Raw genomic sequence first — 26,785 nt, 5'->3', positions numbered from 1 at the left:
TAGGTATTTGATAGGACGACCATGATACTTTACTAACAAGTTAGCTGTCACCTTCACCTCAATACTCTTTTGGACTTCTAAATCCAAGCATCATATATTTTAAGGCTCGTTTGGTTCGCGGAAAAAGAAGGGAAAAAAGTGTGGTCAACGAGAAAGTAATGAGATGCCTCTTGTTTGGTTGGAGTTTTCAAAGGAGAGACAGGAAAGTTGTATTTCCATGGAAATATGATTCCCACATTTCATGGAAAAGTTTTTCTCATGAGAAACATGGAAAAGTTACTTTCCCATGAGACAGGAATCACTCCATTTTTATTTTTTCCCAAAAAGACTTTTCAGCATTAAAAACCTAATTTTTATTAAAGGTATAATAGGAATTATACATAACTTTCCCAGAAAAGTGAAGGATCAACCAAATATAAGCACTTTAGAAATTTGTCACTTTTCCATGGTCAACCAAACATGCTAAAAGTACTTTCCTAGGCATCCTCTTCCTATAAATCTGCTTTCCAATAATCATATTTCTAAGAGAAAAAATGCTTCCCGCGAACCAAATAAGCCCTTAGAGTGAAACTATTTTTCTCCTGTATTCATCTACAGTTGTATTCTTTAAGGTTTGCTGAGAACAAACTCAAATTTAAGCGTCACATTAAGACACCTTAGAATCATACTTCAAACGTTTCAGCGGTGCATATCCTTCAACCCAACAATTCCTTCAACAAGCTTGTTTTATGGTTGCTTTTCGATTTCTCTTTCTATTTTTCCCTGGGAAACCCGAACAATCTAATGGGACATCAACTCAAGTTGTGCGACAAGGTGATGAAGCCAAGATGGTTACCCATCAAAACAACTCCTCATAGCTTGCTCGTCCACCGAAACCATCCATTACTTTGTTTTCCTCCCACGCGCGACACTACCGACATTAATTTATTAGAAACGGCTAGTGGTATCTCCTGCATATCTTAAACTAAGAAAAATCGTCTGCGTCAGAACAGGTCAGAATCATTCTGATACATACCAGCCTTGGCCCAATCAGTGTCATCATGTCTATTTCTCAACTAAAATATAAAAAAGATTGGCATTTTCCTCTGGGTTCTTGGGTGCATCCCGTGACCTCCGGATTTCATCTGTGAATGATAAGCTTGCTGGTTTATTCACGATACGTAATTCAAAATCTTGAGATTTTAAAATCACACATTGGAAATTTATTTAAACATAAACTTACTTAAATATAAAATTTTATCTTAGATATCCAAATAACTAGAATTTTGGAATGGATAAATATTCATTTTATCACCAATTGTTTCTCATGGGGTATTTTAAAAAGAGGCATCACAAGGCATCTCGAATGAGGGCTGAAATCGGATTGAATACTAGTATATTTATATTCATATTTGTTTTACTGACGAATATGGATATGAATATTAGTCGGATGTAAAAATTTGCATTCATATTTATTTTAAACGGATAGAGATACTAATCGGATACTGGAAGTATGTATATAAATACAAATATAAATCAGATAATTAAATTTTATGGCTACAGAATCTTATATTATTAAGTTGATGATAAATCAAGTTAATAACATGCTAATATGGTTTATTTTACTTAAAAGTTTATAAAAGCTATATAAAATTAAATAGGATTATAAATAGAATTGGATATTTGGATATGGATCGAGTAATTATCTATTCACATTCATATCTGTTTTTTTTTTATGGATATGATACAAAATACGGATATTAGTAGGCATCTCCAATTTTTAACCTTATCCTAATAGATTCGGATAAGAGAGTGACTTGTTCACTGAGTAAGGGAACTCAAGGCACCTATTAAGCATTTGAGAAGAGGATTATATCCACATAAAAGAGGAACAATTTATTTTGCTGATTTTCAATGCACCCAAATTTGGCTAGTTCGTGTTCGATCTTGATTCTTCTTCATTAGAATGCACTTCAAAGAGAATACGAAGCGATTCGTTGTATCTTAGGAGCAGGACACCATCAACTCTTTGCATCTAAGTAGGATGAATTTTACTCTAAAAAAAGCATCCTCAAACCGACCAGGTAAAACATCCAAATTTAATTTATTTATTCAGTATATGCAGAAAACCATTAGTTTAATAATAGAGGCAAAATAATAATATTCTATTAAGAGATTTACAGCACTTATTCAGAAAGATATCCAACAATATTATTGGAAGCATAATCGGGGATGCAGCATGATTACTAATGCAGCATTTGCTTCCAGTGATTGTGATTGCAACGGTGACCGAAACATATAACATGCAATTGAGACCATGAACAACGGTAGGACTTGCTGCAGAAACAGCTAAAAAGACATCCACAGTTGAAGATACCAAGTGCACAGCCTAGGCCATAGTTAGATCTACCATACATACACTATATCCTTATTCCTGCTGTCCAATGTAGACTAAGATGAAGGAATTTTTGTAGTCCACTGAATACAATGAGGGGTTCAACAACAGCAGGAATAATGCGATCGAGCATTCCATTCCACCCAAAACTGATACATCAAGCAACAGTATGTAAAGCTTCATTAGTGGAGCAATCCCTTAATCTTTCTTACATCAAGCAACAATATGTAAAGCTTCAGTAGTTTATAAAACTCTACCAACCTCCTTCTAGCGCCAGCAAAGAAATTTACTGCAAAGCAAATAAAATTTTACTGCTTGCATTTCTTGGCATAGACTCATAAATTTTGATACATGATCCACCCTAAGTACGCATTTTCCCTTTCGGACAAAAGAAAGGGCGACGCCGTAATAACGACAATTAGTTACCACTCTAAAGTAATCTCCCCTCCTCTCCTGCCCCTATTTATATAAACTCAGTCTCCTCGGCCTTCGTCGTCCGTCCATAGAGAGAGAGAGAGAGAGAGAGAGAGAGAGAGAGAGATTTCGGAAGCCCTTTCCCGGAGAAATCCTCATTCCGAAAAAGGGCTCGTCCTTCCGCCGAGAGAACGATGCAGAGGCTTCTCCTCCGGAGGCTCTCCTCCGTGGCCCATGGGAGGGGCGTCTCCTGGCCGGCCGACGCCGCGCTTCCCAAAATGCCCCCGTTCGACTACACTCCGCCACCCTACGAAGGCCCCACCGCCGCCGACATCTTAAAGAAACGCGCCGAGTTCCTCAGCCCCTCCATTTTCTACTTCTACCGCAAACCCGTTGGTTCCCCCCCTCTCTCTCTCTCTCATTAAATTCTCCATTTCTCTCTTTCTGAAAATATGTCGTTAAATTTTAAATCAAGATTATAGTCCGCATTGGATTCATGCCTCCTTTTTTTAAAAAAAAAAATAAAAGAGCAATTTTTTTGTGTTTCCATCTCTATTACCTTTTTTTTTTTCCTTTTTCGTGTTTTTTTATGAATTAATGTTGTTGGCAATAATTAATTTGCTAATTAAAGACTCTGGAGGACTTTCCATCCGTACATTTGTTTCTGGGCTCGAGCATTAGCTTTTGGTTCCGTTTCCAAATTTTTTGGGAATCGGCCGTTGGACGGATGTTTCAATGTTGCAATGTTCCGCGAAAACATTCTATTCCAGGCCAGGAGTTACCGCGGTCCCACCTTGGAGAGAACGGATGCTGTTGGGTCTCTCAATCGTGGCCGCCCATGAGTGATGGCAACGCTGTCCTAACAATTTAATCGGAGCCGTTCAGAATAGCTTGCTATTGGATTTCCGGGCTATTTTTTTTAAAAAAGATGACGTGGCACTCTAGGATTAGTTGATGTCCATGTCAATCCCACTTGACAGGACGGCAAAATACTGAAGAACCGTGCCACGGGGAATTTAGACGGACGGTGTGGATTAGTTTAGTTATAGAGTGTTAATTGTATGACACAATAGAATTGGCGGAGCGCTGCTACTCCTGGTTGCAGTGCAACAGAAGAAGAACAGAACCAGTTCTTTTCCTTTTTTTTTTAGGTAAAAAAAAACTCGTTATTTCAATTGGCTGCTTAATTTTTTTTAGTTTATAGCTGTCTGTCAATTGTAGAGCGTATATGAGAGGAAAGGCAATAATAAAGGGACCGGGTTAGGTGTTTTGCACGAAAATCGTTGTGGTTTTTCAGTACATAAGAACTGTCTGATCATGCTTTGAGATGAGCAATCACGCCTGATCTTGTGCAATCATGTAGGATCATGCATCTCAAAGCAGCTCGAGGGCGCGAAATGGTGTTTTTTTTCTGATAAGGAGACGGCATGAATCAGAAATCGGCGACGGTCTCGTGGCCATTAAGTTGGTACCTGAAGGAGAAGCAGCTTCCGATTGTGTTTTATTTTACTCAAAAAAGTACTGTTAGTGCGCGAAAACTAAATGGATATGGGTAGGAGTTGATGAAAGAATCAAACGGTTTGTGGTTTTGACGTCCCTTAAATCAAAAAAAGGAAAAAAAATCAAATGGCAATGGTGAACAAATAGGAAAATTTAGAACTGAGAACGTAGACAATGACCAAAATTTGGAGCTAACGTTGTGTTTTTCTTCTTCAACATGGCAATGGTGTTTCTTCTGAAATCATTGACCGACATCGATCGGCAGTGGATAAAACATTGATGTTAATGTACTCTAAGATTCTTATTTTTATCCATGGCAATGCAATTACAATGAAATCCTTATTGCTTAATTACTTGTTCATGGTCTTGTCATGCGGGATGTTCATAGATTGCACTCAATACTATTGATTAGTGTGGCAGAAATGTTTAGTAGGTAACCGATAGTATGCCAGTTTCCTTGTTGCCGCAGTTAAATATTGTTGATGGGAAGATGCAGTACTTGTTCGATGAGCATGGGCGCCGCTATCTTGATGCTTTTGCTGGTATAGCTACTGTATGCTGTGGACATTGCCATCCTGAAGTCATTGAAGCTATCATTGAACAGACAAAATGTCTTCAACATTCTACTGTTGTATATCTAAATCACACTATTGCCGATTTTGCTGAGGCATTAGCTTCCAAGCTACCTGGTGATCTCAAGGTATGGATCATCTTCTCCCATTGCTCTTCTCATAACTTCAGTACCTTCTGCTTAACTCTATTTGGTATTCTTTTGTACTTTATAGGTAGTTTTCTTCACAAATTCTGGTACAGAAGCAAATGAACTTGCCATGATGATTGCCCGGCTCTATACTGGCTGCCATGATATTATATCACTCAGAAATGCATACCACGGGAATGCAGCTGGAACAATGGGTGCAACTGCTCAATTCAACTGGAAATTCAATGTCATACAGGTACATATCTATTTGAAATTTAGATGAAACTTTTCCTGACGCATGCCGGCCCTGAACCTTAGAAGGATGGAACAGAGATGATGCTGAATAAATAATTAGTTGTTAGGATAATGCCGCCATAATTAATTCGGTATGATGCTTTAAGCTGTCTATTTTTTGACTAATCTGCTGCCACCAGAGTGGAGTGCACCATGCACTGAACCCAGACCCATATAGAGGCGTCTTCGGTTCAGATGGAGAAAAATATGCTAGAGATGTCCAAGAAATCATCGACTTCGGAACTTCTGGGCAGGTCGCAGGTTTCATTTCTGAGGCCATACAGGTATTCTGTCCGTAACGTGAAGTTTCTGCATACCATTTTTTTCAGAAAACTTTTATAAGATATCCTCTTGTTTAGTATTATAATACCTATCTGCATGGCATACTTTATGTTCTTTGGGAGTATTGGTAAGTCTTCCGTAGTAAATAGCTTTTCATTTATAATGTAGTTCTTTAGCGCTGCATTTTGAGCTTGTTAATAAGTAGAAAAATGTATTGCTGTTTGACAGGGAGTGGGTGGAATAGTTGAATTAGCACCAGGTTACTTGCCTGCCGTCTATAAAAGCATAAAGAAAGCTGGGGGACTCTTTATAGCTGATGAGGTACAGTCAGGATTTGCTCGCCCCGGAAGCCACTTCTGGGGATTCGAGGCCCATGGTGTTGTGCCTGACATAGTCACTATGGCAAAGGTGAACTCTTTTGGCACCTCCTATTCTTCTATATTTGGCGTTTCAAAGCTTTCTTTTCTTCTGTGTCTGATGATTGTTGCATAGAAAACTTGTATGAGTAGAAATACCATAGAGTTGCCTTGCGTGGGACATCCTCTATAAGTTTACCAGCCACAGAAGTTGCTGCTTCTATGCGTAGGTTGATGTTAAAGTCATATGGTCACCTTTAAAACTGCAAAAGTTGTCAGGTAGCTTGATGAATGTTCATAATAGAAATTTGGATAGCTTTCTTAGAAACTAATTCTGCATTTGATATTCTTGCTGCATGCCTAACCTTTTCTGTTTTATTTAGATAGAGATTGGACTGCCTCAGTTGGAGGGCCTCTTAGAGTTACATGTAGCGAAAGAGGCAGCTATTTATGTATTGGCGATTTTAGTGTCTTCTTTGTCTTTCTTATGGCTGGACATAATCATAGGTGGTTCTGTCTCTTCTGAAAATATGTGGTTGTGTATACATTACTACTTCAGTTCAATGCACTAGCTAGTTCTATGGATTTTCCAAAATATTCATGCTTTCTAAATTGATTCGATTTATTGATTCATATATCTGAAAATATGTTCCCATAGTCGCCCCTTAATAAATTTTCAATTACAAGGTAAAACTTAATCTATTTTCCTTATAGCAGATTTGTTAGGCTGACTGGTGTATCTTGTGCACATCAGGGTATTGGGAATGGGATCCCTCTTGGTGCAGTTGTTACAACTCCAGAGATTGCCCAAGTCTTGACCCGTAGAAATTATTTCAACACCTTTGGAGGCAATCCTGTCTGCACTGCTGCAGGGCTGGCTGTTCTTAGAGTGCTTGAGAAAGAAAGGCTTCAAGATAATGCATTTGTAGTGGGTTCCTACCTGAAAGATCGCCTGAAAGCCCTTCAGGAAAAGCATGAAAGTAAGCTTTCTCTTATGCTTAATGACCCTCTTTCTGCTTCAACACAGATGGAGCTTGAGCCTAGTAGTTACTTTTCCACTGGCAGGAGGTTCCGCATTTGAAACACGGGAGATGGAATAATTCCTCTAATTCCTATGAAGTGTGTAATGGTGCTTCCATCAGCGATCTTTTCATAAGAAAATCTCCTCATAAGCAATCTTAAAAAAAAATTAGTCAATAAAAAAAAAATTTGAAAAACCTCTTATCATATTTGTAATCATATGCCTTGTATGCTAGAGGTTTATCTGTAGCCTGTAACTGGTAGTCAAGTAATTGTAAGTTGATGCAGTTACTGCTTCGCCGGTCTTTGCAGTCATCGGTGATGTGAGAGGAAGAGGCCTGATGCTTGGAGTTGAACTAGTCGCTGACCGCCAGCTGAAAACTCCAGCCAAAGCCGAGGCCTTGCATGTCATGGACCAGATGAAAGGTTCCCTCATCTCCTACTCTTGAGCTATATAACCGCACTCCAGTCTATCAATGAGACCCTCAATTAGGTTGCATGGTCTAGAATACCTTACAACAGACACTATAAAAGATAATTAAGGGCCCATTTGGTATTGCTTTGTTTTTTCCTCTGTCTTCAAAACCCAAGAAGAAAATAAACCTTTTGTTTTCCAAAATTGTCTCTCATATCTTTTTGGAAGCAGAAATTTGTTGCTTTCACTATAGAGTTAAAGTGAAAGCCGCGAATAGTAGAAGTTTTCTGAAATGCTATTTTCACCATTAATCTCCATGTATTATTTCACTAAGTTGTAGAGAAACAAAAATACAAAAGCAGCAAAGATGCTAAAGAGGTCCTAAATTTTCCTAATACTCTTATCCATTGAGTGATCACTCACAAGATTCATGGTGTCTCAGAAATGGGTGTATTAGTCGGTAAGGGTGGCTTTTATGGGAATGTCTTCAGAATAACACCTCCTCTCTGCTTCACCAAGGAAGATTCTGGTATGTGCTAAATTGGTTTGCTGCATTGTTATTAAGTTTTCTCCTCCCGTACTTCTATATTAAAAAAGATCCTTCAGTAATATATCCGCTGCTTCAACTTCTGTACAATTTGATTTCTTCTTGCAGACTTCTTTGTTGATGTAATGGATATTTCGTTGTCAAAGCTGTGAAGCCCCTGCTCCCATACCAAATAAAACAGATATATTGTATCAGCTGTGTAAGGTGCTGTCTGTTGTAATATAACTTTCTTTACTCTAATTGTTAATGAGGTCTCATATGTTATGAAGTATGAATAATATGAGTTAATATCTCACAAAGAGATGATTAGAAGACACCATCTCACTGGCTTTCTCTCTCTCTCTCTCTCTCTCTGGGGTTTGGTCCTGTCGTGTGTGAATGTATGGATAGAAATCAAACATTGGTTTGCAATTTCTGATCCTTCGATCATTTGAACCTCCCTTCCCTTCATTAATATGTGAGGTGGGTTTGCTCCAGGAAAAAAAAAAATGGTTAAGTCTTATATACATTGCTGACTCATTTTCTGTCATCATAAACTTTTGGGATCTGGTGCCAGCTTAGCATGCCATCAGAGCTCGAGTAAGATTAGATAATTTTACCAAGAAAACAGAATAGTTACAGTTGTTGTTGTTGTTTTTTTTTGGTTTAAAGGAAGTGAGGATAAGAGCCATCCAATTTATTAAAGAATAAAGAATATAATACAAACTAAAGTCTTTCAAGGAAGGAGCAGAACCAATGCCTAATAGGTTCCCCACTCTTTTACGGCCCTCCAAGTTCTTTCAGTTATAACATACTCTCCGCTGAATACATGTTCTGTCTAACAAAAACTTTGGGGAATTGCATTTTTTCAGAAAGATACGATTGTTCCTTTCTCGCCAAAATGTCTGACAGCAGGCAATTATAAGTTGATCTTGTAAGGATTTGTATGGGCATATGTTTAGTCTCACATCGGTTATTCACTAGGTAGATCTTGAGTACTTATATAAGATCAAGGAACTCAAATAATACTTTCCGGCTAGCCTTTTTAGGCGAGGTCCTAAGTTGTTCAAATAGTATTAGAGCGAACTTAGCCCATAGCCTATATGGACTAAGCGACACTGCAACACAAGTTTATAAAAGCTGACCATGGGCCGATCATGGTGCTTGTGATTAGATTTGAATGGATTTGAACTCTTAGCTTGATAAGAACGTCAGGGCTTAAACGAGAGAGTATGTGAGGACCCGTGCGGGAGTATATTTAGTCCCATATTAGTTATTCGCCGAAAAGATCTTAAACACTTATACAAGACTAAAAAATCCAAAAAATATCTTTCGGTTAAACTTTTTGGGTGAGGTCCTGGATTGTTACAAATAGTATTAGAGCGAACTCAGCCCATAGCCTATGTGAACTAGAAGACACTGCAGTACGAGTTCATAAAGACTGACCACAAGCCGATCGTAGTGCTTGTGATTAAATTTGAATGAATTTGAATCCTTAGCTTGACGAGGCCGTCAGGGCTTAAACGAAGGAGTATGCGAGGATCCGTGAGGGCATGTGTTTAGTTCCACATCGGTTATTCACTAGGTGAATCTTGGGTACTTATATAGGACCAAGAAACCTAAATAATATCTTCTGGCTTAGCTTTTTTGGATGAGGTCCTAGGTTGTGACAAATGGTATCAGAGCGAACTCGGCTCATAGCCTATGTAGACTAAGGGACACTGCAATACAGATTTATGAAGGCGATTATAGGCCGATCATGGTGCTTGTGATTAGATTTGAATAGATTTAAATTCTTAGTCCGACAAGAACGTCAGGCCTTGAACGGAGAGAGTATGTGAGAATCTACGAGGGCATATGTTTAGTCTCATATCGGTTGTTCACTGAGAAGATCTTGGGTACTTATAAAGGATTAATAAATCCAAAAAAAAACCTTTAGAGTATTCTTTTTGGGTGAGGTTCTGGATTGTACAAATCTTAGCCTGATTTTTTTTTTTTGGGTAAATAACCTGCTTTCGAGTTTGGAGGTACTTTCTTTTTCTTCCATTCTATCCATAAAGAGATGAAAGAGGGAATTCTACATTTCACACCCGTCTTCTTTTTGACCCTCATTCCCAATTCACCTTGCAAAACCGCAGCTCAAGAAGAGATTGCTTATGGATTCTTGTGGTTGGTCAAACTCTAGAAACATTCTACCCCATACACCAAGCTAAGAATGTAAATTCAATCACAAATACCACAATTAGTCTGCGGCCAATCCAAACGAGGCCATGCTGCAATGTCTTGTATGTCTCGTTTTTCACATATATTATGGGCCAGATCCACTTTGATATCATTTGTAATGATTCCAGATCTTACTTTAAAAAGCTAGCTAAAAAATATTACTTGAGTTCTTTGATCTTGAAGAAGTATCCAAAATTTATCCAGTATATATCTAATATGGGGCTAAACATATGCCTACATAGATTCTCACATAAAGAGCATAACGGAAGATCACTAACCCAAGAATCTTCCCAAAATCTGATTGCTTTTCCATCTTCTAGATTCAATCCCTATAGATACAAAAATGGATTTGGCGATATCTCCATATCCATTAGCTTAGTTGGTCCTGATTCATTTCCTCTAAATTCTTCACTCCTAATCCTCCTTCCTATTTTGATTAAGAGAAACCAGATGCAGCATCGGATCTTTTCAGCACCCACTTAGGAATCTGAAACAAAGATATACAGTAAATGGAGATATTCGAGAGCTTATTCACCAGCGTAACATGACGGGCCATGGAAAGAAATTTAACTTTCCATCTCTCCAACCCTTTCTCAAATTTATCAATGAGTGCCTGCGAATCTTGTTTTCTGATTTTTATAAGACTAGGTGACTGGCCTAAATATTTAATTGGCATTTCTTCCAACCTGCAATCCAAAGCAACAGCAAACAAAGCTTGATTATTTTCCTCGACCCCGAACAAATAATAGAGCCCTTATTATAATTTATCTTCGGATGAGACACTCTTTCAAAGCTATATAGGATTGACTTCAAGGCTTTTAGGTAGTACAAATCACCTTCACAAAACAAGATTGTATCATCTGCTGAATACAAGCAGGAAATTCCTGGATTCTTCCCCATTTTACCAAGTGCTGTTAGAAGACTTCTCGTTGCAAGGTTAATCATGCAACACAAAACGTCTGCAGTAATTGTAAATAAGAATGGAGAGAGGGGGTCTCTTTGATTTACGGCACAGCCACATTTGATCCAATTCATAGGAGTGGCAGTGAACACCTTTAGCAGTCTAGCCTTTTATCTCGGATGAATCATTCCAGGGATTTTCCTTATCAATCAGTGGATATCTTTGACTTGGAAGGCAAAGAAGAAAGATCAAATATATGCGCATGGCCTGTAAATGAGAGCCATCCATGGACAATGCAGTGTACCAGACAAACAGAAATTTTGCAAATTGGACAATAGCCTATTGTTAGAGGAGGTTCTAAGTTCAAATCTTGGAACGTTCTCTAGTTCTCTCTCTCTCTCTCTCTCTCTCTCTCTCTCTCTCTCTCTCTCACACACACACACACACACACACACACACACACACACACACACACACACACACACAAAGATGAACTTGAAAACTTAAAACATACATGAACTAGCGGTTCACAAAATGATGCTGGCCTGCACCACAAGCCTTGGTATGCCCTGATCATGATTATGAAGATAATGCAAATATTCGTTAGATAGTTTGCGACCAACCTGAATTACAACATATCTCATCAGTGAAAACGAGCAGCAGGCAGTCGCAAGGATATCCATGATATTAGCTTGTTGACTGTGATAATTGCCTAGACAATTAGAAAGCTTTAGTTTATGCAAAGATGTAGTCCAGAAGTAATGCCTGACAATTATTACGTTCATGTTAATCTCAGGTCCTTTTCTCAAAAAAAAAAAATGATAGTCCCAAATGTGATATGATATTTTTCACATAAGAACCTTCGGCCAGTATCTTCACATAACTTCTTTTAATTAGAAAAAGAAACCCACTGCAGACAGAAAACACTAGGGATGGCAGAAAAATAAAGCAGCCATGATGGTAATATGAGCAGAATTACTCCAGCAGCAGAAATGATCAACATAAATTTCATTTGCCCAGATAAATAACTTCTCCAAAGAAAATCGATGATTCATCCTATGATCAGCTCGCATTGAAAGGCTCGGATTGGAGCTGCCAATAACCCTACATTTTAAGACAAAATCATGGCAAGATTAAAAGGTAGATGATAGCATAACTGCCTTCAGAATACAGGCATCGAGAAATGCAGAAGTAGAGGTTCATCCTTTGGAAGGTGTTCAGCAAGAATACTTCTGATGGGATCCAGTGCTCTAGTGCTGGTATGATCACACCCGTTTAACAAGAATATTTAATTAATGCATGTAGTTTGCATCAATAATTGGAGCAAGTTCTATGAATTAGGAAAGATCCATGGAGAGCTGATGCTATAAAACTGAAAAGTAGCTTGTACAAAGCTCCCCTCTTTAAAGTACTCATGAATGGCATTGGTTATCTATATCATGCGTGTACACTAACGCTTGTTGTTCCTTCAGAGGGATAATGTATGATTTGGTTTTTCCCTAGGGCTTCATGTGAGAAGTTTCCAAGAGAAAGGTAATTTTTTTAAAAGGACAACAAAAGAAAGGTATTGTGAAAGGAAAAACTTTAAAGAGAAATCTGATGAAGTATCTGAAAAAAAAAAGCATGCTATCACGTGTACTTCAAAATATGAAGAAATATCATCACGAGCAAAACTCTATCAAAAAATTATTGTATATATTACTTGTTTGCTTTTATGATACCATAAGGACTAACCTGTTCTGATCTGCCCAATTCCAAATTTGCTTTATGGTCTCTAGGGCTCTACAAATCTTGCTCAATCAGGTGTTGCTCTTTCCGTCAACAAGAGCTCTCTCAATCCTTTTCTCCTCCAGCTCCTGACTGCATTTTCTTAGTTCCTCCTCTCTTGTCCAAAAAATACAGCCCTTATTATTTTCTGATTCAAATATCGTCAGCACTTCTTTGTTCATCATTACCTAACGAGCTTACCACCTCTCTATCCCTTACATATGCAACTTCTGATCTTCATGCAACAAACTCCTAATTTATTTTCTCGTTGTGTTTCCAAAAATCCATGTCAAACATTTGTATGATCTGCCCATTTCCATGTGCATCTGCTCCAAATAATTAGATTTGAACAAAATTGCAGGTCTCACTAAAATGTGATGTTTTTTCCTTAATAATCATAATCACATGTAACAATGAAAACCCCCAAGAATGAATGCACCTTCCTTATTTCACTTCAGTGGAAAATTTTGTGTTAACAAGATGGAGGCGTTGATGCAAATTTATCTAATTAAAATGCTGTTGAAGGACGATGCAATGCAAGAAATATGATAAGAATAGATAGGACTAATTTCAATTAAAGAACATACCTTATAAACTGCACTGCAAAGCTGTGCAAGGAGTCTTACAAATATAATTTGAACTGGAGATACGTTGGCTATTGAGGTTGCTTTCTTGATCACGTAGCAAACGAGAAATTATGGGGAAAAAAAGAAGAATCCCCACCTTGATATATTGACAGGCAACTAACAGATCGCATGGCAAGATGAATAACTCATAGAAAAAACTATGTTCAAAAGGCCTATCCTTCGATGGAAATAACTAAAACAAGATTGTAGTGTCATTATTTATATACATGAATAATATTGAAGGGCTGATAAATGATATGCTCATATCCCATCATTATGAAAAGCCTAACAATCACTGGTTATAGCCCACATTTTGACAGGCACATGCATCAAAGAAAGGGTAGATATAATTGTAGTTTTTGAATGGTTACTTAACAAATGAAAAGTCATTTACAGTTGCTGACTTTTATTTTTCTTTTTCCTTTTATTCTTGAGAAGCAATTAGCTAGCTTTTTCTTCCTCTTCTTGTTTTTTTTTTTTTTTTTGGATAAAGAGAATAGCTTGCTCCTATATATTAGCCTTTGTGTACCAAAAAGAACGGATCAATGAGCAAGATATATAATTAAAATTCACGGTACTTTTGCCAATAAAGTAATTGGTGTGAATCGGTCATGTTTTTTTTTGTTCTTGTACATGAGATTGATTATTCATAGAATTGGAATGTTTTCACAACTATTTATGCTTTTCATTCTCTTTTTCCTTATCGTAAAATAAAAGAATGGCACAGGATTATATATATAGATTGTACCGATGAAACCTGATGAAACGATCCATGGATCTGGTAGTCTTGTATGAAACCAGCAATATTAATTTATCTGCAGAAAGACATATAAACGTGAAAACTCCCACAGCAAACTAGCGTTTAACTCTTTTTATTTTCTACTTTTGAGAAGCGGTTTTACTCAATAAATTTTGAACCGCAACAGCATTTAATTCATATTGATCACTGTAACTGCTTACAGGCCATTTCATTCCTCAAACTTGGTTACTAAACAAACAAATAACTGAAAAAGATCTCCTTCTTAATGATTAAATCGTAGCAGCAGCTGGCATACTTAAACCTAAATTTATCGACATTTCATAGCTTACAATCCTTTGGTAGAATAACGTACCTAAAAGAACAATATCTGATCTCAAAAACGAAACCAAATTCCACACCATAACCAAATCTTAGCCCGAAAACTCCCTGATCACCAGAACAAGCTCCACCCAGACAACCTAGATCAAAGTCCACCACAAGATCGACTATCCCCACATTTGTCAAACCTGGAAACAAAACCCACCCAAATGCCACAGACACAAAAGAGAATGTTCTCATAATTCAATTTCCAAAAACACTGGATATATGTCACGTCTATACGATCTTTATTGCCTTCAAACAACAGCATGCAAAGAGTTTGTTCAAGAAAAACTAAGCAAATGCATAAAAGAAACACCATCGACCGAGACATACGGTGCTAGTTTCACACAACCGAAAACAAAACAAAATCCATACAGGCGAAGCCTAATTTGAGACACATCTGCTTTCGCCCTCACCTTGTCACACCACTTGATATGTCGTAGACCTGAACACGAGGTGCAACTCAGAGCCAGAGGGGACAAATGAGTTAAGGAGAGATCACAGTTTGGGCTTCAAGATTTTGACTAGATTTTGGCCTACCTGTCATGCCTGGCCACCATGGATGACGAGGGGGAGTACCTGGTCGGAATTGAAACCGGCCGCCGGAAAACCAGGCCGGAAAACCAGACCGCCGTCGAGAGGACCGACATGAACTCCATGGCCACCTTCCCCATCTCCTGGAACCGGCAGATGCTCTTCCTCATGATCACACCCAACACTGCAGAGATTACAGCGTCCCAGCTTCCCATCTCCGGTCCGATCTCTTTGCTCCTTTTCTCAACTCTCTTTTGAGAAAGTTATCAAACTGCGGCCGGAGCTGGATGCTGATGAGACATGGAAAGTTACGGTTAAAATATCAATTAACTAAGCACCTTGTGATACAATCTATTGTTTTAAAATAAAGTTGCGTGTTATCATAAAAAGTTGATGTTACCTCTTGCGTGATATGACCAACATACCCACCATCGGGATAGTTTGCTCTTCGTAGGCCAAAACAACCGTGCAAAGCGGTTCACGTACGTCCAAGTCTCAAACCGTCTAATACAATTTTTTGTTTTGCCTGAAGCTCCGTAGGGTGCAAATGTAATAACTCGGCCCTATTAATTTGGATGTGCAGTGGCTTTAATTCTTCAGCTCGGTGGGGTGCATGCAAATGTAAAACTGGTCCCATATTAATTTAGATCCATAGTGGCTCTACTTCTGCTCCTAAAGTCTTCTACTCCATCATACCATATGGCAACATGGAATTGATAGGCTGTAATATCAGCTATTTATCTAGACTTGCTATGTGATGTACTAGTTTGTGAGATAAGATCTTTCAGCATCGAAGTTGGAACTAGTAGTATTTTCATATTAGAGCAAGACCAACTAGATATAACTTAGAGATATCATCTAATAATTCTAACATTGAATGAAGCTTGACCATAATGTAGATCTTGCATTACTTAAATCTGTTGAATAAGCGAATCAAATTTGGATTCATATCCTAATTTTTAACCATATTGGATTGGGTGGTGCTCTTTGTAGACCTAAACTTGTTCTTTGTAGGCTGGGCAAATTTTGCGGGGTTCAAATTTCATTTGAAGCTAAACCGGCGGTGAAACCCAGACCAGGACCCGGTCAGGGTATTTTTGGCGTATTCGAAGGGTTATTATTGGTAAATTATGGCGGAAAGTCCAAAGAGTTGAGATGGAGCCGTGCATGAGGACATGATGTCCTCATTTTTTTGGGCGGTGGCGGGAAGTACCAGGCCGCCTCCGTGCGGCGTCGTGAGATTTTGGGAAGAGAAGGGAAGTTCAACGCCTTCCGTGGGCACGAAAATGTCGACATTCTGGGTGGGTATAGTGGGAAGGAAAGGGACAAGTGGCCCTGCTTAAAGTTTTCGGTTTGCATGGGGCCATCGTACGGCCGTGACGTTGGGCCACGTGAACGCCACCAACGGCTGATGGTCACCAGAGCGACTCGGACCGCACTTGATGAGTTGATGGAAGGCTGAGCCCATCGTTGATGGATAGAGGTGCTAATATGACCGTTGGATCAGGATTCGACCGTGATGATGGCATTCTAATTGCTTGGGGAATGTAGGATCGTACTTTAGATCCTATTGGGTGGCCTAACATACTGTCCTTCGTGCTAGGTCGAAATCAATTTCTCATAATACAAGTCAGCAAAGCCAACGAATAATTTCTATTTGTGTGGCCAGATCATAGCCGTGAAAAAAATACATACATATAAAAAAAAAATTATAATTTGTTCGGTCATATTTTTCAAATTTTATAACACATAACATAATTTAAACTAATTACTACCATAACATTAATATGCATGACCTGTTTAACTAAGTATAAAATAAATATCAAAATTCAATCAACTAATTATTATTTTATCAAAAAATTTGAAAAACACACTTCGAAGCATTAGGTTATTTACCTCTTCTCACTTCAAAAATCTCAATGCAGCCAGACGAGTCTGAGTGCACCTATTTTAATATTATTAAAATATCATTAATTTCATCATTATTTTAAAAGCCAAGCGAAGTAAAAAAATTAAACACTATTGGAAAACGGCCTTATGTCCCCAAATTAGGTCGGTCAGTGATAGTGCCTGATTATCCAGGTCAGTCTGAGTAAGGAGAATTCGACTGATTAGGTGAAGATCAATAGTATCCAAATTTAAAAAGATCTACCTGGGACTGAAGTAATGGGCTGATCTACCGTCCGGTTATTGGGGCGGTTCAAGGCCTCCAAACAGAGGGTAATTTGGATCCGAGTAACAAGAAAAGCAAAGCTTACACTAAGATCCATGAGCCTGTTCAAAGAGAGAAAAAGAAAGAGAAGATAGAATCTTAGCTCGAGTTCAGTCAAGGGTTTGGGTTTGGCCAGTCATAGTGGTATAAATCATTACTATATCTAGTCTATGGGCCGGGGAGAGGAATTAGAAATTAGAAAAGAACAATAGAATCTATATATTTATAGGGATTAATAAATAAATAAAGGAAACTAACAATAGGAAGAAAAAAGAGAACTAAAAAGAAGGGAAGGAAGAGAGGGAAGAGGAGAGCAAAAGCCGGGGAAGGGTGGCGGTGGCCAGACCTGGGTGGCCGACGGCGGCTGCGGTGGCCGGCCAGAAGGGGGAACCGAGGACATTCTCGATTTGCTTGAAACAGGGAAAAAGAAACGGGCTCGATTGGCTTGGACTAGAGGATCAATAGGGGGAATGGGAGTTCCCCGGGGCAGCTGCAGTGGCGGTGGACCTTGCGGCGGCGGCGACGGCAGCTTTTGACGAAGAGAGGGGCTCTCGATACAGAGGAAATAGGGCGCACAGAGAAAATTGAGGGAGGAGGGGCTTCAGGCGGTGGTGCTCAGCCGGGGTGGTGCGCTAGCCACCGGAGAAGCAGAAGAAAGAGAGAGGAAAGTGAGGAGAGGGCTCGGCGGTGGTTCGACGCAGGGGATGAGAACCGGATGTTTTAGATTTAATTAACAATGACTTTTTGTTACGGTGGAGTCTTTAGAGGGATGGAAAAGTAATTTTTATTATTTTTCTAAAACCTCGGGTCTGATTTTCATAGACTACTCCAATACCAGCGCCTCCCTCACCATCTAGTCTTGAAGGGGATTGCAAGATACTATTCCAATTCGACACTTCATCCGCTTCTAAAGGGCATTTGATGGCTTGCCCCATCGATGGCAATTCTGTAGCTGATTGGCTCGCTTCGACACACTCTAACTTTGATTTCTACTACTCTAATATGTTCACTGCGGAGCTTGCCTTGCTATTGCAGAAGGATGCTTTGGGCATTCCCTGCATGCGGGGCTCTTGATTTTTCCCTATTTTTTTTCCCATGCTCTTTGCGCTTTTGTTTCTTTTTCCTTGTGTCATCAAAGAAAAAAAAAAACAAAAGAAAATATCTCCTTCTTAGTCGGTATTTCTATGCTATTGCTGCAAGTTTATCGCTGAATGTGATGACTTGTTTCTCCATGAAATTTCATAGTAAAAACCTGCGATCCTTTCATGCTGTTTTCATCTGGTTTGCTTGGTATCCGGACGTTGACATGATTAAAAGACTTGTAGGTGTGACCTCTCAACTAACCATGCGTGTGATCTATTGACCAGGTGCGGCACAACGTTGCCACAGCACAATAAATTGCCAAACTCTCTGCTTGCAGTCCACAGTTTTAACATTTCGAATATTATACATGTATGCTGTCATTGCATTAAAATTAGGGATGGCAATGCTTAACCACATTTTTTAACTTGGCTCAACTTGTTGTAGATCGGATTAGGTTATATATTTAATAAAATGATTAGGTTCAGATCTGAATTTTTGATTCAGATCCATCCATTTAATAAATAGATGGGATTCAGATTGACAAAATTTTTATTTATTTTGTATATGTAAAATGTCTCACGGTTTAAAAGTTCCTCAAGACCTAGTTTACAAGCCCAAATATTAAGGCCTGGCACGGCCCGCTAAAGAACCGGGTGTTCGCTTCTATTTCTTTGCGTTTGGCTTTTCCCTTTTCATCTTCCTTCGCTTTGCGGTTTTGTGGAACGAGGTTTGGCTAGTTTTCTTCGGCCTGTTCTTTGGCAGGCTGTGAGTGGCATTTCCTTGTTCTTTTTCTTCAATATCTTTCCATTCTAATTCCTAGAGATGTTTTTTCCCTTTTTTGGAGGGTAGAAGATGTAGTTTTTTTGCTATTGCTGCATGTTTCTGATGTTTGCTTGTATATTCATCTTAGATCGGTAGCTTTATGTTCTTCTTTGATGAACTCCCAACACTAAAGAAATTGTGGTGAACTCTTGCCCTGTTAGGTTGTGATGTAACCAGGAATGCTGCTTTCTCGCAAAAAACTAAGATATGCAGGTAGTTTGTGAATAGTAGCATGGATTTTTTTCTAGGACATCCAGGACCATGGTTATACTCATTGAACACTTTGCTCTTATAAATCCTTACTAAATACATCATATGCAAATAATTTATAGAAAGGTTATTTTACTCCATCTAATTCAACCACTGCTTGCTATACTTGCAGTTCTGTTTATGTCAGGAATTGCAATACGTACGTACTATTAGTCACAGGCAGGAAAAGAAATTTTTATGGAGGTTATTTTGCTACTTATTTTGTTTTACAGTAAATAGAATTTGTGCCATTGCGATGTTATTCAGTTGACCGTTATTATCGTGACATTTTCTTGCAGAAAAAAGAAAACATTATTGTCATGTTATTTGGATAATGTAATAAGAGATTGATTCTTCTGTATATAAATGTAATTTGCTTCTCCTACTTCATACGTGAAAGATGGCCATATTTCTTGTTGCCATTTCAAGTTCTTTATGAGTGCTTGCAGCTTCTCCAAGCACAAATTCTTAGAATTTCTTTTCTAGCAGGCACAATTTGAATAAGCGCTACTAGTTTCATTGCTCTTGCAGCATCATAAATACATACATATTTTGGTCGTGTCCAACAAACAAACAAAAATACATACATATATACATACATACATAATCTATATACAAGTATACTTCTCTCCATCATACATCTCAAAGTATGACTGAGGGAAGTATATCGATCTGTGACGATCTCCTTAACTGCTAGTTTTTCCTAGTCCGTGTTGTTACCTTCATCATTTTCTCCATTCACATTCATGCTGAGTCACGCATTGCCTCATTTCTGCCTCATCCCTAGCTGCCAAGGAAGACTTAGTTCCAATCCAAACCCCCTGAGAGTGTGGTTAAAGAGAAACTTCTAATAGATTACACCCCGCATTATGCAATGGAATTAGAAATTCACGGTGCTTGGATCGGGCGACATGCTGTGCTCAAGATCTGGTCATAAATTTGATTTTGGTTATGGTATTTTTGTTCCATTAGAAATGCAGGTTGGTTAGTGGAGATAACAACTTGCTTTGCTAGGATCATATAATTGTTTGGTGTTCCTCGAATCAGATATGAAGCTGATCGAGATCTTAGAGAAACACTGAACATGTTCAAACGCTTCAAGATGATTCGTCATAGAATATCTTATTCTGGACGCGTAATGGAGCTAACTTAGAGCTTTTCGTTACATGAAAATTATTAGTCCAATGATGCATCATGTTGGTTTCGTTCCATCCATTACGTACGTAGTCTATGCGTGTTGGTTTTATCTCTTTGAAAAGATTTTTTTATGTTAGATTTTGTTTTAAAATTTTAAATTTTGTTTTAGCTTTCTTCGGGTCAAAGTAAAGTGGAGTTATTTTTCTTTTTCCGGGGAGGTTTGGTGGTGGGTGGTGGCGGGGAGGGAAGAGGACAGCCCCACCCCGGTGCCGTTTCGTCCGTTCTTAATAAACCAATACCAATTTCGCAACTTGGTCCCAATTTCAGGCATGATTTCCAAGTGGGTTCTAAGAAAATTCTTTCTATTTAGTATTTTACATCAAATATAAATGCTAAACAAGTGCGCAAAAAAAAGGAAAAATATAATTTTTGCACATTTTTCTCAACTTATGACCCTTAAGAAGTAGTGATGGCGATCGAAGTCATGTTGATTTGAAAAATAGACTTTGAGCAGCTATTCTTCTTCCTTGGATGGCCACAACTCTGAGAAAGGAAGAAATAAAGGTGAATGACATTTGTAAGGGTCAAGTGATTTGTCATAATATTCATAACGTTGAAGGTCTTATCTGCAAGACTGGCTTGAAACTTTTTCTTATCCATTGTATAATCTAAAATGGAGACCAGAGTTTTCTATTTGCCAGCCATATGGATACCGATCTTAATAGTATTGTTATTAATGTACTCAACTATTATTAAGATTCATTGCTTAATATGCAATATGTGTTAGTAGCGGCGTATTAATATGTTTGCTCATTATTAAAGTTCATTGCATAATGTGCAAAATTTTTTATTCAGCATATGGATGCCGGTGTTAACAATTTCGAGATTGGTATGCTCTTCTATTATCAAAGCTTATGGCTTAATATGCAACAATATATTAATATACTTGGTCATCATTAAAGTTTATAATTATTTAATATGCAATAGAAATTTGATTATTAATTAAAACCTTTTATTTAATAGAATTTATTCAATTTCCGTATTATATTTCAAAAATAATTTGAAAAAAAGAGAGGAAAAAAAATCATATCTCGCATGTTGCATAGAGCTGATACTAAGAACACTGATATTAACAACAGAAGTTTCTACAAAAAGGCTTAATTTTTAAGAGAGTTCTTCTTTCGCCATCCAAATACCTGTATTAATAATACAGAAGTTTATTATTTGATGTTCAACAAAAAATATGTCGTTAAAATTTTTTCTTTATTAAAATTTAATATATTGTTATATTGTATTTCAGAAATAATGTAAAAATAAAAAAGAATTGTACCACATATCATATCATGTAGGTTATGTGCTAGTTGATATAAAGTAAACGGAAGACCTAGCTCAATCAGAATAAGGCTCCTGCCCCTAAACCTTTGTTGATTTGACGCAAAGACTCTGCCACCTATTTAGGCAGTCCGTACATACCCCATTTTTAATAAGCGCACATCACAATCCATGAAGAAGAGAAATGGCAGCAAAATTAGGAAGTGCAGTAAAACAAATCGGAGTCATATATCCTTCCATTTGCGCGACGCTTTTCCTCCTTTTGTATGTGCCCGGCACTGCTATATATGGAGCTCCACCAAGTGCTCTTCTCCAAGCAAGATTTAGGCGAGCAGGAAGTGAGTGAATGGAACCCAAATCTGATGAGGAACCTGAGGTGCACGTCAATGAAGCTCAAATCGCTCGCAAAAGAGGAGGTTGGATCACATTCCCTTTCATCGCAGGTATCTCTCTCAATCCCCCCTCCTCGCCATGCACCTCTCAGTCTAATATCCTAATATTAATTATGCTTTTCCCACAGGGACCATGTTCGGGATGTCGCTGGTCGTAAGCGGAGTACTAATTAAACAACTTCATAGTGTACCTGATGAAGGTGTACAACGTGAAGAGCGTCGACTCTGCTCAGATCTCGAACATCATCAATGGTTGCACCAGCCTCGCCCCCCTGGCCGGAGCCATCATCTCCGATGCCTACTTTGGATGCTTCCCCGTCGTTGCCTTCTCCACCACGGCCTCCTTGCTAGTAATCACTCATATAATTCATTTTGCCTATATATGTATATATATGTATACGTCAAGAATAATGCATGCATGCTTCGTAGAGACATGAGTATTCTTGTGAATAAAAAAACTAGAATTAATAGAAAGAATCAACTACAAAATCATGCCTTCCTCACAAAATTTCTGAAAGCCTAGAATTGAAAATGATGAGACCACTTAATGATATCAGCATGCAGGAAGCTAAGCAGGTAGATGTCCCGCCACCTCCTTGATGTTTTTCTTTTTTCTTTTTGCTGATGCATTCATGCATGCGCGCAACTATTGTCATCAAATTAATTAGGATATATATATTTGCATCAATTGACGTGCAGTCCTCCGATGGCTGCATCCTTCTCCATGCACTCCTGTCTCCGCTGCATGCGAAGCAGCATCTATCGGCCAGTTTGCAGTCCTCTATGCTGCCGTCTTGCTGTTGGGCATCGGGATCGGAGGAACGCGGTTCAACAATATTACTCTGGGTGCAAACCAATTTGACGAGGTCCAGGATCATGACGTCTTCATCAACTGGTACTTAATTCATCATCCTCTATGCAGCAGCCTTAATTGGAGCCACTGCCGTAGTCTACATCCAGGATAGCATAAGCTGGGCCTTGGGCTTCGGCCTGTGTGCTCCCATGAACGCCATCAGTGTGGTTGTCATTCTCCTCGGTGCGTGATTCTACCGCAGGACTGGGGCCCAGGGGAGCCCATTTACGGGACTGGCTCGCGTCATCGTTGCCGCAATTATTGCAGCGTCACCGTCGACGGGCAGCTCGGGTTACTACCATGGACCTACCGAGGCGGCCAAGCCCTCCCCTGTTGGTCCAACTCAAAGTTTTAGGTAAGCACCTAATTAATGGCCCAATGATCATATCGGATAATTTTCTCTTTCTTTTTATTCGAGAAGTATGGTAACCTTTCATTTCAAACTCGGAATCTTTAACTAACGAATTGCTCAGGAGAGGGATGCCTCCCAAAAAGACACCCAAATTCTATCGGCTATCAAACATTCATATTAGACTTGCTGCAGACAGTATTTGTTGCTTCGATTCAATATAATTCAGAAACCGTTGCCATTTTTAAAGATCAGGTGCAAGATATGGTGTCAAAGCTTTGTTGGAACAGCATCCATTATAAGACAAAATGTAATAATAGAGCAAAAGGGAGGACTAACAAAAATAAAAGAAGATGGTGACAGCTGAGGAGAAAGGCCTTGAGCATGACTCATGAGTGCTGACCTTTTTCTGATATAATTATGGTGATGGATGATTGATGCTACCGGAGAAAAAGCAAAGTTGCATGCTGAGAACTTTTAAAATTGCTCATGCTATTTGAGAAACGTCACCATGATCTCAAGCAAACATCACTATTATATTTCTCTTCTTAACAAACTATCATTAAGATTTTAGTAACAGCATGCTTATCCCAAGCTCATTCAAATAATAAATAAATACACACACGCGCATATGTATGTATATATTGTACGGATCCAGGAAAATCTTATCCTTCAAAGTTTTAGTGCTGTGGAAGGTTCTCCCGTGGTGGAAGACAGCAACCATTCCCACCACATCCAATTATTTTTTGATGCGAGAAGAAAGAGTGCTAATATTGTTTTTGGATGGCAGATGGTGAGGTCCTATAGCTTAATCCTTCAGCACGTACAACGCGAAGTTGTCCCGTCCGTAATTCCTTTCATTATAGAAGAAAGGCGACTGATGAAGGTCATTCGGAAATAGTGAGCCGAACATATTCCTTTATTTTAAAAATAAATAAATTAGTTAACCACTCTCTACTACCAAGAAGAAACAATCCTACAGAGACATCCTAAAATATAGAAGTCCTACAGAGACATCTGATCAAGGGGATCTGTATTGAGGCGAAATTCTCATTTGCCATCTCCTAACAACAGCTGCAATAGAATATCAATTACTTTTTATATATGAGATAAATGAAACATTTTCTGAGAATGCTATAATGAATGTTTTGGCAATATAATTATCATTATTTGAAATCTCATTTTGACTACGTGGATGTACACCCCAAGGAGCGGAAAAGAGAGTATAGGAAATTGGGAAAAAGCTATAGTGTGCACTTCATTCTGTACTCAATAATATAGCAAAACTCATAAGAATTGATGGAATAAAGAGAGCGGTTGGATGTCGAGTTACCAAACCAGCATTTTGCAGACCTAAAAAATATTTTTGTATCCACAGTTAAACAGCATAAAACATTTTTTTTATTGGGAACCACCACCGACTACGATAAACCAAAATGCATGCCCACTTTTTCAAATTGAGTACCGCTACAAAGCTTCCATGGCCATTTATGTGTATAAGAAGATTTCTTGGCAAGCGAGACATAAAGAGGTTGGTGAAACTCACAAATTTGTTGCCATGCAAAGAAATTGGTTGAATATTAAATTACTAAATCAGTATTAAATTATTGGATTAGTATTTGTCGATCCAATGAACTATTCTTTATGGTCAGCCTCCCCGTTTAATCAACTTTTTCTACTTCATTTGCTGATCGGAGTGTGTCTCTGGATGCTGCCAGCTTCCTAAACCGCGCTGCGCTGATCACCCAAGGCGACGCTCGCCGGGACGGCACCACCGCCAAGCCCTGGCGCCTGTGCACCGTCCAACAAGTGGAAGACCTCAAGGCCTTGATCCGAATCCTCCCACTCTGGTCCTCCGGCATCCTCACAACCGTCTGCTTAAGCACCCAAGGCAGCTTCACCGTCCTCCAGGCCCTCACCATGGACCGCTCCCTGGGCCCCGGCCGCTTCTCCATCCCCCCTGGCTCCATGCCCGTCTCCGGCCTCGGCGCCAGCGTCCTCTCCCTCGTCCTCCTCGATCGCCTCCTCTTCCCGCTGTGGCGCCGCCTCACCGGCCGCAACTCCACGCCCCTCCAGCGCATCGGCCTCGGCCAGCTGCTCAACGCTGCCGCCATGGCGGCCTCCGCGCTGGTCGAGACGCGGCGAGCCGGCATCGTGCGCTCGCACCACGCCGAGGGCCGGTCCGGGTGGGTGGTGCCGATGTCGGTGCTGTGGCTCGTGCTGCCTCTGGCGGTGACCGGGGCCGGGGAGGCGCTGCACCTCCCGGCCCAGGTGGCGCTGTTCTACCAGGAGTTCCCCGCGTCGCTGCGGAGCACGGCGACCGGGATGATTGCACTGCTTATGGCTCTCGGATTTTATCTCAGCACGGCCGTCGTCGACGCGGTTCGCAGGGTCACGGATTGGCTGCCGGATAACATAAACGACTCTAGGTTGGATAATGTGTACTGGACGCTCGCCGTGCTCGCGATGATCAACTTTGGATACTTCGTTTTGTGTGCAAGGTTCTACCAGTACCAGAGTGCAGCCGAGAAAGTTGAAGGCCAGGCAAGCTCACAAAGTAGAGGTTAATTAAGTAATCTTATAGTTATTATCATATGTAGCTAAATTATCATGACTCTGGGACAAGAGCCGACTACCTGCAAACCATGCGATGAGTAAGTTAATAGCTCTAGTCTTAAAATTATCGAATATGTTTTCAATTTTATAGTTGCGAGGGAAGTAGGCCATCCACTTTGTTAAAAAGAATGTCAAGAGAAATGGCAAAGACGCCCCTTTGTATATTACAAACCTTTCCCTAAACTGTGAAATAACTTGGGAGTGGTGTTTGGTTACATGGCAAAAATCAATCACCCAAAAGTGAGAGTGCAACAGGAATGATAGTGATCTATGTGGAGGATTTGCTAAGAAAAATCTGAGAATTTTTATTGGGACATGAAAGCCCTCATCCTCGTCGGACGGTCCTATCTCAAAGTTCCAGGTAATGCAGTCAACCAAATCATGAGCAGCGAATTGGAGCATAAATTCATAAAAGCTTAAGCTGGCAGTTACTTTTACTAGCATATTAGAAATGAAGAACAGATGCTACTTAATGGTAGGTTTCAATAATTAGATAGGGATTGTCTTGTAAGTATAATGTATATTAGTTAAGCACTACCTTTATCTCATATTATATATATCTGATTAATGGGGTAAGGAGGAGGATTTTCTGGGCAACCTCTTCATTTTGTTCTTACCCCTTCCTACTGGAAATTTTTCCTTCCGATCTTCTTGCTTATCTTGTTAGAGCAGATGCTAGTGGCATATC

The 26,785-nt window shown here is 39.3% G+C and overlaps 1 protein-coding gene, 1 long non-coding RNA gene and 1 pseudogene across 5 annotated transcripts; 2 read left to right on the top strand and 1 right to left on the bottom strand.

Moving 5' to 3' along the window:
• The first annotated feature begins 2,684 nt into the window (after window positions 1-2,684).
• On the top strand, window positions 2,685-8,221 carry LOC103702094 (alanine--glyoxylate aminotransferase 2 homolog 3, mitochondrial-like). Of its 3 annotated transcripts, none has more exons than XM_008784388.5 (9): window positions 2,685-3,180; window positions 4,758-4,988; window positions 5,074-5,244; window positions 5,423-5,566; window positions 5,793-5,972; window positions 6,675-6,900; window positions 7,253-7,366; window positions 7,798-7,884; window positions 8,011-8,221. In XM_008784388.5, exons 1-9 carry the CDS (start codon window positions 2,983-2,985, stop codon window positions 8,052-8,054), a joined length of 1,395 nt encoding a protein of 464 aa, XP_008782610.3. In that variant the 5' UTR covers window positions 2,685-2,982; the 3' UTR covers window positions 8,055-8,221. The 3 variants fall into 3 exon arrangements, with proteins under 3 accessions (XP_008782610.3, XP_038980274.2, XP_088558593.1); XM_039124346.3 differs by having other exon boundaries at window positions 2,869-3,180; window positions 7,229-7,366; XM_088702467.2 differs by lacking the exons at window positions 7,253-7,366; window positions 7,798-7,884; window positions 8,011-8,221 and adding an exon at window positions 6,986-7,128 and having other exon boundaries at window positions 2,869-3,180.
• A 6,521-nt stretch (window positions 8,222-14,742) lies between these two features.
• On the bottom strand, window positions 14,743-15,384 carry LOC103702093 (uncharacterized). The gene is made up of 2 exons (XR_005510939.3): window positions 15,059-15,384; window positions 14,743-14,963 (listed from the first exon to the last, which is right to left on the bottom strand). It is a non-coding gene; the product is annotated as an uncharacterized LOC103702093 (long non-coding RNA).
• A 6,723-nt stretch (window positions 15,385-22,107) lies between these two features.
• On the top strand, window positions 22,108-26,188 carry LOC103702216 (protein NRT1/ PTR FAMILY 2.7-like; annotated as a pseudogene). Its single transcript, XR_015967812.2, has 4 exons — window positions 22,108-22,330; window positions 22,408-22,629; window positions 22,948-23,487; window positions 25,200-26,188. The product of XR_015967812.2 is annotated as a protein NRT1/ PTR FAMILY 2.7-like (transcript).
• The last annotated feature ends 597 nt before the right edge of the window (window positions 26,189-26,785 follow it).

Source organism: Phoenix dactylifera, chromosome 8 (genome assembly GCF_051530095.1).
Source record: "Phoenix dactylifera cultivar Ajwa chromosome 8, Ajwa_hap1_PhDact_Kaust_v1.1, whole genome shotgun sequence".
Classification (NCBI taxonomy): Eukaryota; Viridiplantae; Streptophyta; class Magnoliopsida; order Arecales; family Arecaceae; genus Phoenix; species Phoenix dactylifera.
Note: the sequence above shows the minus strand (reverse complement) of the source record. Positions and strands in the feature narration are given on the sequence as shown.

Bases quoted from the DNA above. Each gene is read 5' to 3' on its own strand.
- LOC103702094 (XM_039124346.3), top strand. From the start codon at position 2,983: ATGCAGAGGCTTCTCCTCCGGAGGCTCTCCTCCGTGGCCCATGGGAGG. The intron at 5,567-5,792 runs GTATTCTGTCCG...GCTGTTTGACAG, and splicing joins TCATTTCTGAGGCCATACAG to GGAGTGGGTGGAATAGTTGA. The intron at 5,973-6,674 runs GTGAACTCTTTT...TGTGCACATCAG, and splicing joins ACATAGTCACTATGGCAAAG to GGTATTGGGAATGGGATCCC.